General features: G+C 54.1%; 1 protein-coding gene across 1 annotated transcript; it reads right to left on the reverse strand.

Annotated features, from left to right (window-relative positions):
- Positions 1–360: 360 nt before the first annotated feature.
- LOC110323136 (chloride channel protein ClC-Ka) lies at positions 361–14,459 on the reverse strand. The gene is made up of 20 exons (XM_021200245.2): positions 14,363–14,459; positions 13,650–13,754; positions 12,940–13,068; positions 12,291–12,419; positions 11,463–11,602; positions 11,025–11,102; positions 10,865–10,943; positions 10,307–10,432; positions 8,848–8,932; positions 8,644–8,745; positions 7,987–8,071; positions 7,562–7,735; positions 6,754–6,823; positions 6,490–6,600; positions 5,688–5,901; positions 3,870–4,003; positions 2,851–2,939; positions 2,635–2,718; positions 1,022–1,108; positions 361–692 (listed from the first exon to the last, which is right to left on the reverse strand). The coding sequence occupies exons 2-20, from the start codon at positions 13,747–13,749 to the stop codon at positions 645–647; spliced, it is 2,064 nt and encodes a 687-aa protein (XP_021055904.1). The 5' UTR covers positions 13,750–13,754; positions 14,363–14,459; the 3' UTR covers positions 361–644.
- Between the last annotated feature and the right edge of the window lie 1,600 nt (positions 14,460–16,059).

A 16,059-nucleotide genomic window follows, 5' to 3' on the forward strand; every position in this document is an offset into this window, starting at 1 on the left:
TCTGAGGGGTTGGGGAAGGCTCCTGCCTCCAACACACAAACACTGGAGAGGCCAGGAGTATCTTGAAGAGCCACCCCCAGGGACCCTGCTTTACCAAGCTGTACCACAGGGAGACCGAGTCTGGAGGACAGGGCCACACACATTCAAGGTCATTGGATACGTGAGGCCAAGCATCAGAAGACCCAGTAGAGACTGTCTCTCCTTTCCATCTCCCCTCTACGGTGCAGAGGCTGAGGGGCCCCAGGCCCAGTATGCAATGCTCTTGTGAGCACCAGATGCCCCAAAAGATTAACTAGGCCAACACTAGAACCCAAGGGACCGAATGCAAACTCCTGAGGGAGAAGATGGGTGAACAGTGGCTCCGCGAATCATCTTTAGTTTTATTTTCTCAGGAGCTACTGGTTGTGAATAGATAATCCCAGAAGGTACGTCCCGTCCATCGGGGTGAGATTTGTCCCTTCCGGACCAGAGAGAGGTTGTCCTCTCGGGGTGGGCTGTGATAAGTATGGAGCCCTGTTCAGCTGGATAGAGCCGGCTGAGTAGCTGAGCTGGACTGGAGGGGTGCAGGTAGGGAGGGAAGAGGGGCGGGGCTCTGCAGCATCTGGAGCCCTCAGCTGGGTTGCTGTTCCGACCCCCACACTGGCTCACTTGGGGGCTGGTGGGTTGATCAGGGTGGAGATGGCTTTCTTCAGCTACAACAGAGAAAAAAAGGATCGGGGCGGGGGGAGGGTTAGGGGGATGAAGACATCTCTGGCCTCTATCAAACGCACCCCTCCCCCAGAATGATCGAGCCTGTAGATTTATATCTGGCACCTATCCCGTGGCTTAGATAAGGGACTCTTAACCCAGAAGGTGGCAGGCTGGTAACTGATGTCCCAGACCCAGTGGCCACTTTAGTCCAAGGAATAAAGTACATCAGAGTTCCGTGGAGTTTTGAAAGGGGAACTTTGGCGCACCCCGCACCCTCTCCCCCCTCCCCCATCCTCTCGCGCCTGCTTTGTCCACCCTCAAGACCCAGTACCTCCACCCAGGACACAGAGCCCACAGCTCTGCCCCGTGACGTCACGAACAGCGCCTGAAGGGTCAGCAGCTCAAAGAGGCTGTGTGCCTGCAGGGCGATTGACAGGAAACGATAGCGATCGCGTCAGGGAACACCCCTCTGCCCTCACACCCTTCTCTGTCCAGGTGAGTGGAAGAATCGAGTCCAGCCGTCTGTGTCTAGTCTGACCACTAGGGGGAGCCAGACTCCACATAAGAAGTAAGGCCTCAGGCAGAGGAAATCCTTTGGTCCAGGTTCCCTGGGCCTCAAGGACATCAGGGCCTGGCAGAAAGTTTGGGGCCATAGCCAGGTTCCTAGACTGTGTCTGTCACTCCCACCCCAGGTGCCTGCTCTGAGAGACTGGGTAGCCTAGCAGTTTTCTCACAGGAGTTGGGGGGAGGGGCTCAATTGGGGTCCCCGTGTGATGCTAAAAACCTTTAAAAGGGGGCTGGAGAGATGGCTCAGTGGTTAAGAGCACTGACTGCTCTTCCGAAGGTCCTGAGTTCAAATCCCAGCAACCACATGGTGGCTCACAACCATCTGTAGTGGGATCTGGTGCCCTCTTCTGGTGTGTCTGAAGACAGCTACAGTGTACTCATATACATAAAATAAGTAAATAAATATTTTTTAAAAAACTTTTTTTTGTGGCTGGGCAGTGGTGGCAAACACCTTTAATCCAGCACTTGGGAGGCAGAGGCAGGCAGATTTCTGAGTTCGAGGCCAGTCTGGTCTACAGAGTGAGTTCCAGGACAGTCAGGGTTATACAGATAAATCCTGTCTCCCCCCTCCACCCCCGTCAATGAAAGTTTTTTGTTTGTTTGTTTAGTTTTTTAGACAGGGTCTCCCTATGTAGCCCTGGCTGTCCTGGGACTCACTATGTAGACCAGACTGGTCTAAAACACACAGATTTTCCTGCCTCTGCCTTCCACGTGTTGGGATTAAAGGTGTTTGCCACCATGCCCCATTTTTTTATGTGCATGAGTGTTTTGCCTGCATGCATGACTGTGAACCACATGCATGACGTGCCTCTGGGGCCAGAAGAGGGTGCAGAGTCCCCTAGGGCTGGAGCTGCCATGTGCTTGTTGGGAATTGAACCCTGACACTCTGGAAAAACAGCCAGTGTTTCTAAAGCTGAGGCATCGCTCCAGCCACATGGATGCTTCTAACTAACAAGCAGCTGTTTCTACCTGAAAGCACATGTTCCCCAAGCTCTCTCAAGTCCCTGTCTCCTCTGCATTGCCCCAGGAACCCTGGTGGGGTGACCCAGGCTGTGGCTGCTGGGCATGTCTGCAGATGAATGTGTGTGTATGTGTATATAAATTTGTGTGGTGTGTGTGTGTATGTGTGTGTGTGTGTGTGTGTGTGGTGTGTATGTGTGTGTTCTTTATGTAGGTATATGCGTTGAGTGTGTGTATTGTGTGTTGTATGTGAGTATATGTGTTATGTGTGTATGTGTGGTGTGTGTATATGTATGTGTGTGCATGTGTATGTCTGTGTGGTATGTGTGTATATGTGGGGTGTGTGTGTGTGTACAGCACTTCACAGAGAGAGGATGTGGAGCCTGAGCCCCCCTCTCCACCATTTTTCTCCCTTACCTGATACAGGGTGGTCTCTGGGGACAGTTGCAGGGTCACTGGCTGTGAAGGGCAGCCTCCAGCCAAGATGTCCTGGAGAAATCGCTGGGATTGGAGAAAGAAAATGGGGTCTGAGCCAGCCTGCAGTTCCCAGGCTCCTGACCCCTGAACTCCTCTCTCCCTTCAGAGCCCTGATCACACTGCCACTCTGTCCCCACATCCAGGAGGAGAGCCCACCTCTTGGCCTGGAGCCCAGGAAGCTGGCTGGGTCTGGAGGGCTTGCACTAAGTGGGTCCTTTCCACAATGCCCACCAGGGTCTGAGACTCTAGGAAGTGCAGAGGAAGGGACTTGTTATAAAAATGGAAATCACATTATCTGAGCCCCTACTATGTGCCATGAACATGCTAGGCACTTTTTTTTATTTTGTGTATGAATATTTTGCCTGCATACGTGCATGGCAAATATTAAGTGCAGTTCCCATAGATGCCAGAAGAGGGCGCCAGAGTCCCCCGAAAGAGAGTTACGCTGCCATGAGAGTGCCAGGTACCTTAAGAACAGCCTTACCGGATGTGATGGCGCACGCTTTTAATCCCAGCACTTGGGAGGCAGAAGCAGGCAGATTTCTGAGTTTGAGGCCAGCCTGGTCTACAGAGTGAGTTTCAGGACAGCCAAGGCTACACAGAGAAACCCTGTCTCAAAAACCAAAAAACAAAACAAACAAACAAAAAACAACAACAACAACAACAACAACAACAAAAAACCCAGCCTCGATCTTAACCAATGGGTGCTTTCTCTCCAGCCTCAGGCTGGGTGTTCTTAAGTGTCAGAGGAAAATTACAGAGTGTTCAGTTTCCTCGGACACCTCTCACCCAGTTTACAGACGAGGGAATGCAGGCTGGGAGGCACGGCGGGTAACTGTCCTGCCTATTGGAACTCAGTTTCAGACTTGTATATTTGGCAGCTGTGGATGCTGTATCATCCTTGACTAGCATCCCAAGAGCCGTCCCCAGGCTGCTTTACAATGACTTTTCTGTCTCCAAATCCCCAGAAGTTAGCGTGTGTGTTATGTCCATTTCATTCATAATAAACCAAAGCACAGAGAAGCTAAAGGACTTGCCCCAGGTCACACAGCACAGTCTGGACTCAGAGGCACATCCAACTCCCTGCCTGCCCTTGCCACCCTGACACTTGGAGGGAATCCCCACCCAGCCTCCCACACAGTGCCCCTCCCCCCACTCCCACCCCAGCCGAGTACCTCTGGTCTCCACCAAGGGATACTGAGACGCATCTGTGGAGGTCACCACCTTGACCACCTCCTCCAGGGGCATGTCCTTGGCTAGAGTGGTGAGGTTACAGTTCATGAAGTGCTCCACCGTTACAGGGTAGGAGCTGTGGAGAGAGTAAAGCTTGTAGCAGGCCCTGCAGTGGGGGTGCTGTCTCCCCCCCCCCCAGGACAAGACAGGAAACCTTGCCAGGGCAGCACCCATGTGTGATAGTTGATAACTTAATATTGACCTTCAAATTAATAAGATACAGAATGAGACCTCGGCAAAATCGTTCCTAGGCTGTGTCAGCTGTCCCTAAGTGTGGGCAGTGCCATCCCATGAGCTTTGTTCTGAACTTAATACTAAAGAGCAAGCAAGGACTGGCGAGATGGCTCAGCGGTTAAGATCACTGACTGCTCTTCCGGAGGTCCTGAGTTCAAATCCCAACAACCACATGGTGGCTCACAACCATCTGTAATGGGATCTGATGCCCTCTTCTGGAGTGTCAGAAGACAGCTACAGCATACATATGTATAATAATAACTAACTCTTTGGGCTGGAGCAAGCAGGGACTGAGGGAGTGGGAGTTGACTGGAGTGAGCGGGGACTGACTGGAGTGATCAGAGGTCCTAAAATTCAATTCCCAACAACCACATGAAGGCTCACAACCATCTGTACAGCCACAGTGTACTCATACATAAAATAAATAAGTCTTTAAAAAAAAGAAAAAAGAAAAGAAAAAGAAGAAGCGAGGTGGACACCAGCATGCATCTGTCTCTCTCTGCTTGGTGGATGCTACGTGACTGCCTTGGGTTCCTGCCGCCATGCCTCCCCCGCCATGATGGACTGTGTACCCTCAGCCTGTGGGCCAGAATACCCCCCCCCAACCTTCCTCGAGTTGCTTTCGTTGGGTGTTTTGTTGTACCAAGGAGAAAAGTAACAAGTATTTTTGGTTTCTGGGTGCAAGACCAGAGGGACTGAAGCAATGAGGAACGCTTAGGAGGACTCTGCGGTGGGAAGGAACACAGAGATGGATTCATTGACGGGCATATTCTGGGTCCCCAGATCTCCAACACCAGCTTCAGAGGGGGCGGGATCACCTCACAGAATTCTGCCCTTTATAAAAAATTTCTCTTTGTTTTGTGTTTTTTTTTTTTTTTCTCGTGCCTGAGAGAATTTTATAGACAGTTTGAGAGCATGAGAAAAGTCACACATAGGACAGTGAGGTAACAGGGTTGGAGCAGGACAGCAGCTTCCGTGATGTTGGAGCTGGACCTAGACACAGAGGGTCTTACTTTTTTTTTTTTTTTTTTTTGAGACAGGGTTTCTCTGTGTAGCCCTAGCTGTCCTGGAACTCACTCTGTAGACCAGGCTGGCCTCGAACTCAGAAATCCGCCTGCCTCTGCCTCCCAAGTGCTGGGATTAAAGGCGTGCGCCACCACTGCCCGGCGACACAGAGGATCTTAAGCCTCAGTCACGGCTGCTCTGGGAACAGAAACTGTTGGGTGCATCCTGGTTGAGGAAGGACCTCTCACAGCATCTGCATCCCAGCTCCTGACCACCTAGTTAGGCCAGCCGAGCAAGAGAGGGAGGAGAGAGGCCCCCTAGGCGATGTTCAACCTCCAAGTGACCTGAAGTAAGACTTGTCCAAGCTCTGTCTTTCTCTCCCAGCCCCTGAGACTCTGGGGAGGTTGAGGGCCAGATAATGGGCTGAAGGCAATTGCGGTGGTGTTGGGGTGTGTGTGGGGGGAGGTGTCCCTTAACTTCCACACCACCCTGGCCATCCCATTCCTCAGTCCCAGGCTCACCCGATCTGTCGGCCACGGATCCACGGCAGGTACGGCAGTTTCTTGGCCATAATGGTGCCATCGTAGAAAGAGGGCTGACAGTTTTGGGAGATGACATTGGCCGCCAACACGGCCATCAGCACAGGCAGCGCGTGAACGATCTGGCCGGTCAGCTCAAAGGCCAGCAGCGCTGTGGAGATGGTGTGGGTCACCGCCCCCGAGAAGGCTGCAGCACCTGCAGGGACAGAACCACCGTGGGTGACTCCAGCCAGGGCCAAGCTCGCCCAGAGGACAAGGGCGTAACTGTGGCTAGGGTCAGAAATGTCCGGAGGGCACATACTGGAAATGTCTAAAGTGCCCAGGCATGGCAAGAGAAAGGGGCATAGAGGGGGTGGGGAATGGGAAACAGACAGAGCTAAGAAAGAGCGGGGAGCTGGGTGGAGGTGGTTGGTGCACGCTTTTAACCCCAGCACTCAGGAGACAGAGGCAGGCAGATCTCTGAGTTCAGTGAGGCTGTTTTACAGAATGACTTCCAGGACAGCTAGGGCTAAACAGAGAAACCAGGAGGGGAGGGAGAGGGAAGAAAGAGGGAGGAGGGAAGGGAGCAGAGGGAGATCGGAGGTTCAGAGGCTGATGGAGCTTTGGAAGTGGGCGGGGCTTTGGGAGTGGGCGGGGCTTTAGGAGTTGGGAGGCACACTGTACATACATACAGTTCACTCCGTGCCATACACAAGCATCGGCCCCTTCAATTATATTTCTGACCCACGGGGTGGGGTGGGGTGGGGACGGTGTCTTCCCACCTGAAGGGCCTGGGTCCACTCACCGGCCAGAGCATAGCCTCCAGGCATGATGGGATAGACCTCTCCGCCAGCCACAATGCCCTCTGGGAAGGCAACAGACAGGGCCTCTCCCAAGAGGCGCCCGATGGCCGCTCCTGCCACAGACTCAGAGTGAAGGGCCAGTCAGGTGGACCTGACCCCAAGACCCTCGGACCCTGCTTCATTCCCAGTACCCCCTGGGAGACGGGTGGTGTGTGGGAATCAGGATTCTGCCCCGCACCTTTGGACCTCCCGGGATCCAGACTCACCAATGATGAATATAGGCATGAAGTAGCCAGCAGGCATGGGGATCGTGGTGGCCAGAATCAGCATCCAGAACTGTGCGGGGAGCGGGAGAGGGGACCAGAGGGCAGAGGTTAGGACCACCACGGCAGGAGTGAGCAAGGGGGGGATGGGACAGAGCTGGGGGTTTCCCAGAGAAAAGGATGCCGTGCTGACTGGAATCACAGATGACATCGAACAGGGGAAGAAATCAAACCCTGAGTGCCCACTGTGTACTGGGCACGTGTTAGGTCATTTTGTTTTCTTGCCCTTAACTGACTCTTTGGGTAGAAAGAGTAACTAGCCCACTGCTTCATTTTTTTAAAAATGCATGTGCAAATTTGTGTGTGTGTGTGTGTATGTGTGTGTGTGTGTGTGTGTAGATCAGAGGACAAGCTCAGGTGTTATGCTGTTGTCCACCTCCTTTAAGACAGAGTCTCTTAGTAACCTGGCATTTACCGATGAGGTTAGACAGACAGACAGACAGCCCGAAGGGAACCTCCTGACCTCTCACCCCTACAGTGCTGGGGTCCAGTTTTTTGTTTTGTTTTGTTTTTGTTTTTCCAAGCATGCTACCATGCCCACCTCTTTAAGGATGCTGAGCTATTTCATTGTAAAGATGAAGAAACTGAATTAAAAGGAAAAAAGGAAAAAAGGGCTCCGAGGCTGGAGAAGCGACTGTGACTTCTCTGGGAGTGTAGTGGGCCAGGCTCAGGTTGGAAGTGGAAATGTTCCAGTGTCCGTTCGTGAAGGCAGTCCTATACTACTCCAGATCTGCGAACAGGAGGGACCCACCTTCATGACCAGGAAGAAGGCCAGCGTCCCAAAGATGGTGAACCGCGGGTGGTACCATTCAAACCATAGGTTCTGGGGGTCGGGCTCAGCAGGCCAGGGTGGGGACACGTTCCGGGTCATCAACGCCCACGAGTTGTTGTCAAACAGAGAGTGCAAGTGTTCTGCCATGGACAGCTGTGGAGGAGGTCAGCGGGTCCCCAACTGTCCCCCGCCCACCCGGGCCTCAACTCTTCTATCCTCAGGTACTGAGGACCCTGAGGGTGACGCTGGCATTGCTGAAATATAACCTCATCATCTAAAAAGCGACCCCCCTAAGGTCTCCCCTGGAGAGTTTCAGGGGGGATGAATGAGACGGGACCTACACAGAGGAGACAATAAATGGGGGACTCACCACCCACCCATCCCAGTAGCTCAGAGCCCCTTACCCGGGAAGCCATGAAACGGCCCACACCAGGGGGATAGGTGACCGAGGCCAGGACCAGTGCGACCAGAGCTGCGTAGGACGGCTTGCTGTGAGAGAAAGGGAGATCTCTCTGGTTTGCCCCATCTCCTTCTCCCACGGTGTTGGGAGACATGACAGTTCCCTCACAGGCAAGCCCACAGCCCCAGGGGTCACAATGAGGAAAGAGCTGTGGACAGAGGTGGGCAAGAGCAGAAAAACTGACAGACCCCCTCCGGAGAGGAAGGTAGGGGAGCCCAGGAGGAGGGCTATGGCAAGGGGAGGGCTGAGCAGTGGTTTGGGACAGAGGGGGACAGTGAGGACAGGCTAGCTAGCCAGGGTGGGGATTGGCCTTGCTAGGCCAGGAGGGAGGAAGAGGCCCTCCAAGATGGGGGGGGGGGAGGCTCAGAGAGAGGAGACAGTGCATGCTGGGAAGGGCTCCATGACAGGCTTGGTTTCCAGAAAGTGGGTCAAGAGCTGTGGGACTTGGCTGGGGGTGGGTACCAGTGAAGAAATGTATCCCGTGAGGTGTTACATTGTTACACAGACCAAATCTAAAGGACCTGTGGGTAAGATACTAACTCGGGAGTGGGGCTTGCTACAAAAGGTTGGGAGTGGGCGCTCCCTGCCAGCCTTCCCCCACCTTGTAGCCAGCAGTTTGGAGGTGTAGCGATTGGTCTTGATGAAGCGGAGAAAATTTCGCTGACAGACGAGGTAAACGCAGCTCAGGATCCCGCAGATGAACCTGGAGATGTTAGTGAGGGTGAATCCCGAACTGACACTCCCCCCTCCCGTTCATGCCTGGAAGGAGCCCAGTTGGGCTGTCAGTGCCTGAGACCCCACTTACCCCAGAGCCACAAAGAAGAAAATTTCAGGCAGGTCAAAGGGCACATCCACTCGGAATCTGGTCTTGTAGATGGAGGTGATGGTCTCTGGGGGAGGGTGGGAGTGAGGGTCTGAGGTCACCCCACACACACCCAAAGCAGCTCCCGTACCAGGTAGCACCATGCCCTGAGCTCAGGTGGCTCTGGCTCTGAACCTGGGCCTGCCATTCAGCCAGCCGTAGCTCTTTTCACCTTTAGAGCCTTTCTCTCAGCGTCTACCTAGACGCTTAAGGAGAGGGCAACTAGCCGCTAAGGTGGTAGCAGCTAAGACTTCCCCCAAGAAAACTCCATGTCCGACAGGAAGCTTTGGTGCCACAGGAACTCTGCCATGTCAGAAGATTTTCTATATCTTTGTGTGTCCTCTTGTCTCAGCTTCTCCCCAAGTTGTGGCCCTTCCGGTTTTGACCAGAACATAAGTAAATCTGTTATTCCATTTCGGTATCTATCAAGTCATTTCCTCTTGAGGGGTTGTGAGTGTTTGGACGCAGAGCACACCTTAGGACTGGATGCCGCCCTGGCAACAATTTGGCCATCAAGAACTGACCAGGGTCTAACGTGATTTACCCACTGTGCTTGGGAGGAACAGTTTGTTCTGGGACAGGACAGGAGAGACGTCAAAGTCAAAGGAGTCACTTGTAGTGTCCCTCTCAAAGACCATGTGGAGATCCTAGAGGTGTCCAATCGTATTACACAGCTTTGTACCCAGAGGAGATTTTCAGGATCTTCCAACCTGGACTGCTGCGTGTATTCTGTTCATAGGCACAAGGCCAGCGGCTCATCTCTTATCCTGGATGCTGTAGCTGGTCCTGGTGGAGTCCACTCACTGGTTCAGAGAGAGTTCAACATCCCCAAGCCCTCACGATTGAGGAATGGGGGATTGTGGTGAGGATAATAGCAGTGAAGATTCCTATAGGAAAGTTCCATGCTGGGCTAGAAGATGTGCGCCCTTGGGAGTCCTGACCCCGGAAACAGGACTATCCTGCCCTCAAGCACGTGTTTTCTGGATTTTGTTTAACCTTCTCTGTGACGCTGTGGTGCAGACAGGCTGAGAACATCCCTCCGGTGTCACCCAATGCCACAAACCAACTGAGTCACACACATATGGGTGTGCACATCTACACACACACGATTTTTCTTTTACTCAGACCTGAGCTAGACTTTCTGACTAGATGTTCCAGAAACCAAGGTGGGGGAGGAGGAAAAGAAGGAAAAAAGGAAGGAAGAAAGGAAGGAAGGAAAGAAGGAGGGGAAGGAGGGAGGGAGGGAGGGAGGGAGGGAGGGAGGAAGGAAGGAAGGAAGGAAGGAAGGAAGGAAGGAAGGGAGGAAGGGAGGGGTGAGTAGAGAGGGGAAGGAGGGAGGAGACAATGGGGGAGGAGTCACAGAAGAGAGAGGGCGGAGACTAGGTCCCAATACAGTGCTCACCCTGTTCACTGTTGAAGACCGCCAGGAGACGGAACATGAAGGCCCCGCAGGTGGCAGCGAAGAAGCCCCTCCAGTAATTCCAGACGGAGAAGTGAGAGGACATGACCTCGATGCTGAACAGGACACCTAGGGGACACGCGGCTCAGGAGGTCCCCTTTTCCTTAGCTGTAGGATGTGGGGGGGTCACATTCTCCTTCACCTGCTGCTTGCTGCCTGGACAGCTGGAGGCTCCTGTTACTTTTGTCCTTGACTCAAATCAAGAAAGTCAGCATGTCCCATCCCCACCTACGGGGTGGGGCCGTAAGGATTTCCAAAACGTGAGGATTTCCAGTTTTCCAGCCCAGGAAAGCAGGCTCAGACCCACATGAGTTCAAAGGAAGTCTACAGCGATTGGACAGTCCACCCCAACTACCCTGGGATGACTGTGCACATGGAAGGACTGGAGGTTCTCCTGCCAGGATCAGGAGTCAGCTGGGGTGGGGTGGGGTGGGCCCTGATCAAACTGGGGAGGACAGGACCATGGGAGCTACAAGGCGGCTACGGTGACAGAGCTCTCACCGCTGAAGGGGGCGGCGAAGACTGTGGCCACGCCCACCGCCGCTGCCGCCGACAGCATTTCAATTTCCTTGGCCTTGCTCTGGGGAAACCAGAACCCTGGCTTCAGAACTAGCTCACTTCCCCTTCTAGTCTCAAAGGGGCTCTTCCTTGTCCCCTTTACCTCAGTATCCCCGACGGCCTTGGCGCGCACGCGGCCCAGATAAGCCGAAATCATCACGCTCAGGTGCACGAACGGGCCCTGATAGGGAGAGGCGTGATGCAGGCCAAGGGTCTGTGCCCTAGGGAATATGAGTCCTTCCCCCCATCTCTCCTCCTCCACGTCCTCCTCTCTCTCCTCTCCCTTCTTCCTCTTCCTCTCCCTCCTCCTCTTCCTCTTCTCCCTCCTCTCCCTCCTTTCCCTCCTCCTTAAAGCCCAGGGTAAAGAGAGCCACAAGCCTGGCCCAAAGACAACGAAGTCATCGTCATTTACATCCTTGTCTTAAGCCAACCCCAAACCCCAGGGCTCTCCTGAGATGCATTGTCGCACTTGGAGACTTAGCCCTGCTTCCATAAGCCTGCGGACCCGGGGAGGAAGGCCTGTGGGCCGCCTTGTTCATACCACTTTGCCCAGAAAGATGGTGCTGCCCGTTGCCAGGGTGCAGGAGAGGCCCACCACCTTGGCCCCGAAGTTCTTGATGTCTAGGTAGTCCTCCAGGACCACTCCGGACAGCATGGTCTTCAGCTCTGGAAGTCCAGACCCTGGGGCAAGGGAAAGGCAAAATATACACTCTCCCATTCTTCCCCCAATGCACCCACTTCTCCAGTCCCACCCCTGCTTAGCAAGATCAGAGGAAGTCAGGCACATTTCCAGTATTGTTCTCTCTCTCTCTCTCTCTCTCTCTCTCTCTCTCTCTCTCTCTCTCTCACTGCTATTCCAAGAGAGTACCTCTGTGCTCAGTACAGACGAAACACACTGTACTCTCTGGCACCAACCCCTGAACCTCACACACGCTGAGAGGAAGATTTCTTAACTTTAGCTGTTAGGAGAGAGAGAGAGCTGAGGGTCTAGGGGAGGCCTTGAGGTGGCAGCAGCAGGGTGGGGACCCAGGGATTATTGGGCCATCACTTGAGACACCTGGGAGATCTTCCTGGCCTGAGGCTAAAGGCTACTGTTGGGCCTGGTAGCCACCGCTTCCCTCAGCCCAGCCCTGACCTTGTGATCTGTGCTCCTGCCGGTGGTCACCGAGGAGCCTGGGGAAGTCCCCTGATGTCCCTCTCCCTGTGTAACTTTGGGTAAATGGCTTGTCTCTTCCAAGCCTGGTTCCCTACTCAGGTCACTTTTCCCTGCCACCCTCCTCAGAAGCCACCACGGGATGTGGAATGATTTGGACGCATGGGGACTGCAGGACAAGGCAGGTTGGCCAGGGGCCAGGTGACCATGACTTACCTCCAGAGAAGGGAGTGATGCTCTGTGAGAAGCCGGAGGAGAAGGACAGAAGAGCCACGGGGTACACGGTCCAGGAAAGGTACCGGAGCAGGTGGCCGTCCCCAACTTCCCTGTACAGCCACTTGTGTGCTGGAGATGACCAGCAATCAGGAGCCACCCAGAGCCTCAGCGGGGGGGGGGGGGGGGGGGCAGACACTACCGTGCCCATTTATAGACTTGACTGAGCCTCAGTTTCCCATCTGTGCAGTAGCCAGTGATGGCACCTCCCCCAAATTCCCCAACCCCGGGTCCCTGAAACACCCAAAGGGGGGACCTAGTGAGGCAGCCGGGTGTCCACAGGAAGTGAGCGCTCACTGAGTAGGCACATGGAGGGAGAGGAGAAAGACAGGGATGGACAGTAGCCATACGTAAAGCCTCCCAGAGGCATGCAGGGTCTCTCCCATTGTGCAGATGGGATGCCTGAGGCCCAGAAAGGGGAAGGAACTTTGCCAGGGTCACAAAGCTGGTGAGAAACGAAGTCACCGCCAACTCCAGGCCTGGCTCCCCACAGCCCTGCCCGCCCCACTGCCCCCCAGCGATCCAGCTGATATACCAAGCGTGTACAGGAATCCCATCGCCCCGAGCCTTGTGCGTGCCGGGGAGGCCTTACCTCTGACCACGCGCCCGATAGCGAAGTTCATGGCGTAGCTGATCAGAGCCATGAGCACCCCGAGAGCCACCAGGAAGTACCAGTCCTCACGCACACGGAACAGCCGCTCTCTCAGCCACGCTAGGCCCCCTGGACAGGACACTGGGGTCATAGCTCCATCCCCAGGGGCTGCTCAGGCTCTGGGTAGCCACAGAAAGCTAGGGGCCCAGAGCTGGAGTCTGGGGTGATGAGGAGGGGCTCTGGCTCATGAAAGGGGCTGAGCAGGAAAGTGAAGTGGGGTCCAGGTAGGTGTCCTCCACTTCAGGTCACCCTGGAGACTTACAGAAAGTTGGTCAAGGTGGCAGAGGAGGATGAGGGGGGCTGGTACTTACTGACATCTCGTTAGAGTCGGAGGCGAGCATAGGACCCTGTCACCCCCAGGGCCTATAGGCCATCTGCGCTTCAGTCCCCCCCCCCCCCAGCTATCCCCTTAGCCACTGGCTGCCAGCCCAGACTAGAAGCTGGCCCTCTCTGGCTGTAGGCATTAGCACTTGGGCCTGTGGCTCTGCCACTTTCTGGGGTCCCTGCTTTCTCTGCCAACAATGAGGTCGGGTTCTGAGGAGGCAGACAGAAGTGAATAGAGTGGTCTTGGGTCTAGGCTCACTGACATCCTAAGGGGACTTTGTGAGGGAGGGGGAGGAGAGGGGGAGGGGAAGTCACCCAGCTCTCACCTCTAACACCACGGCGGATGCGTGGACACGGACCCCATAGCTCTTGCAGAGTCACCGGTTTCCCGGAGGAGCCCTCACGCAGCCCCACCAGCTCTTCCATCCGTCCTGGGTTAACAGGGTGACAGCTGCTTGGTGACAGCCCTGCTCTGTGCCTGTGTCCTGCTTCTGGGTTCTCCCAATCCTCTGCCTTCCCGACTGAAGGCAGAGCCTTATGCTGTTGGGTGGGTGGGTGGGGGTTGCTGGTGTGTAGGGCGTTATCTGAAGGGTTCACCAGTCGCTGTGTGCTCTCTACGGAGGCTCTGCTACCCAGGAGGTGCCTGTTGTACTGCATGGGTGGAGTGGAACTTCTAAATCCCATCTGCGTGAAAGCAGGTGGGATGAGGGTAGGATCCTAATCCCTTTCAGAAGCTCTTCCGTGCTGGGGCTCCCTGCTGCACCCTCCTGGGACTCTAGGCTGCTTGGAGCACTCATTTTGCTTAGGGATGACCCTGTCTCTCGGTCCCCATGGACAGTTCTAATGCCCCACACCTATCCCTCGGTACCCTGTGTTCCTCAGCTCAGTTCCATAGAAAGCAGGAAGCCTCAAGACCCAGAAAGAGGTCCTTGAAGGGTGATGAGCTCTGTCACTGCTTCTATCTGCATCCTCCCTGCCTGCCCTGATCCTGTCAGGCCCCACCCAAGGTCAAAAGTCAGCGCCTGGCCCAGCTCCTTACCTCCCAGGTCCACCTTGCAGAGGTCCTGCCTGGCCGGTGCTCCTCTAACACAGCCTCTTTGTTCGTAGCAGGAACAGCGCTGGTGCACCTGGACAGGTGTGCATTCCACCAATCAACACCCTCCCCCTCCCCCTCCCCCTCCCAGGCTCGAGTTTACCGTGACCACTAAGAATGTTCCAGACAAACCAACCAGAACTACCCCAGCCAACAGACCACGAAGGACGCAGCGTCTGAGAGGTGAGGAAGGGGTTCAGGGGTATCTTGCATGTGACAGCTGGGCAGAGGGTCCCCCCATCTGTGTCGCAGGACTCTGGGGCTCCTGGGGTTCCTGGGAGCAGGAGCTGAGGAACATGCAGGACAGTGACAGTGCCTCCTCTGCTGTAACTGAGCCTCGGGTTTCTTAGCTGGGCATTGCAAAGAGATGCAGAGTGCAGAAGAGGCTGCCCATGGAGGTGTGGGGACACGGGGAGGGAAGTCTTCATGTATGGCCATCTCCAGGAGCTAGGCACTTCCCAAAACAGCTCAGAGCTTCCAAAACCCAGAAAAGTGGCCAGGTGGCCTGCTGGAAAGAAATGACATTGTAGAACTGTGGGGCATCCTGTCCAAGGTCACTGAAGTCACCTGGCACATTGAAATTGCACTTGTGATGCCTCCTATTCGGGAGGCTGAAGTAGGAGCACTGCTTGAAGCCCAGAGCTGCAGATCAAATTGAACAATATTGCACGAGGCTATCTCAAGAAAAAAAACAAGAGTAAGCTAAGAAGTTATCTATTATTATTATTATTATTATTATTATTATTATTATTATTACTATTATTATTATTACTACTATTATATCTCTTTAAGGGTTAGTGAGAGACTATGGGAGTTGACGAGAGAGTGTGAGGCCTTATGGAGCTAAGTAAGGACTCTCTGGCCTCGCTCCACTGCCAACCTTTAGCTTTTTAAAAAATATATATTTATTTATTTATTATATGACTACACTGTTGCTGTCTTCAGACACACCAGAAGAGGGCATCAGATCTCATTACGGGTATTGAGACGCCATGTGGTTGCTGGGATTTGAACTCAGGACCTGTGGAAGAGCAGTCAGTGTTCTTACCCACTGAGCCATCTCTCCAGCCCAAACTTTAGCTCTTGAGACAGGGTCTCACTATGTAACCCAGTCTGGCCTCAAACTACGAATTCTCCTGCCTTGCTTCCTAAGCGCCGGGGATTGCAGGCGCGGGCACTGTGCCCTCCAATAGGAGTTTGTAAAAAATAAATTGCAGGGTCGAGGAGGGGGCTGGGGAGTGGCTCCGTGGGGAGGAGTCTTTGCTGCTCTTGCAGAAGACCCAGGTTTAGTTCCTACAACCGCCTGTAAGCATAGCTCCAGGTCTGACCCCTTTCCTGCTCTCTGTGCCCTCTACCTCACCCACACACGCACGGGCCCCTGTCAGGTGAGTTCTGACCTCCTGGACGTCCAGGTTCAGGGGATCTATTCACACACATAACATATAAAAATTTTAAAATTAATAGTATTAATTGCTTGGTCCAGTAAGATGACTCAACACCTCAGGAAAGAGCTGACTCCTGCAGGTTGCTCTCTAACACGTGTGCCCAGGTATACACGCACACATGCACACACAAATAAATAGATATCATTAAAAAGTAAGCCAGGCGTGGTGGATCACGCCTTTAATCCCAGCACTCAGGAG

The sequence above is a fragment of the Mus pahari genome, chromosome 6, assembly GCF_900095145.1.
Source record: "Mus pahari chromosome 6, PAHARI_EIJ_v1.1, whole genome shotgun sequence".
Taxonomy (NCBI): Eukaryota; Metazoa; Chordata; class Mammalia; order Rodentia; family Muridae; genus Mus; species Mus pahari.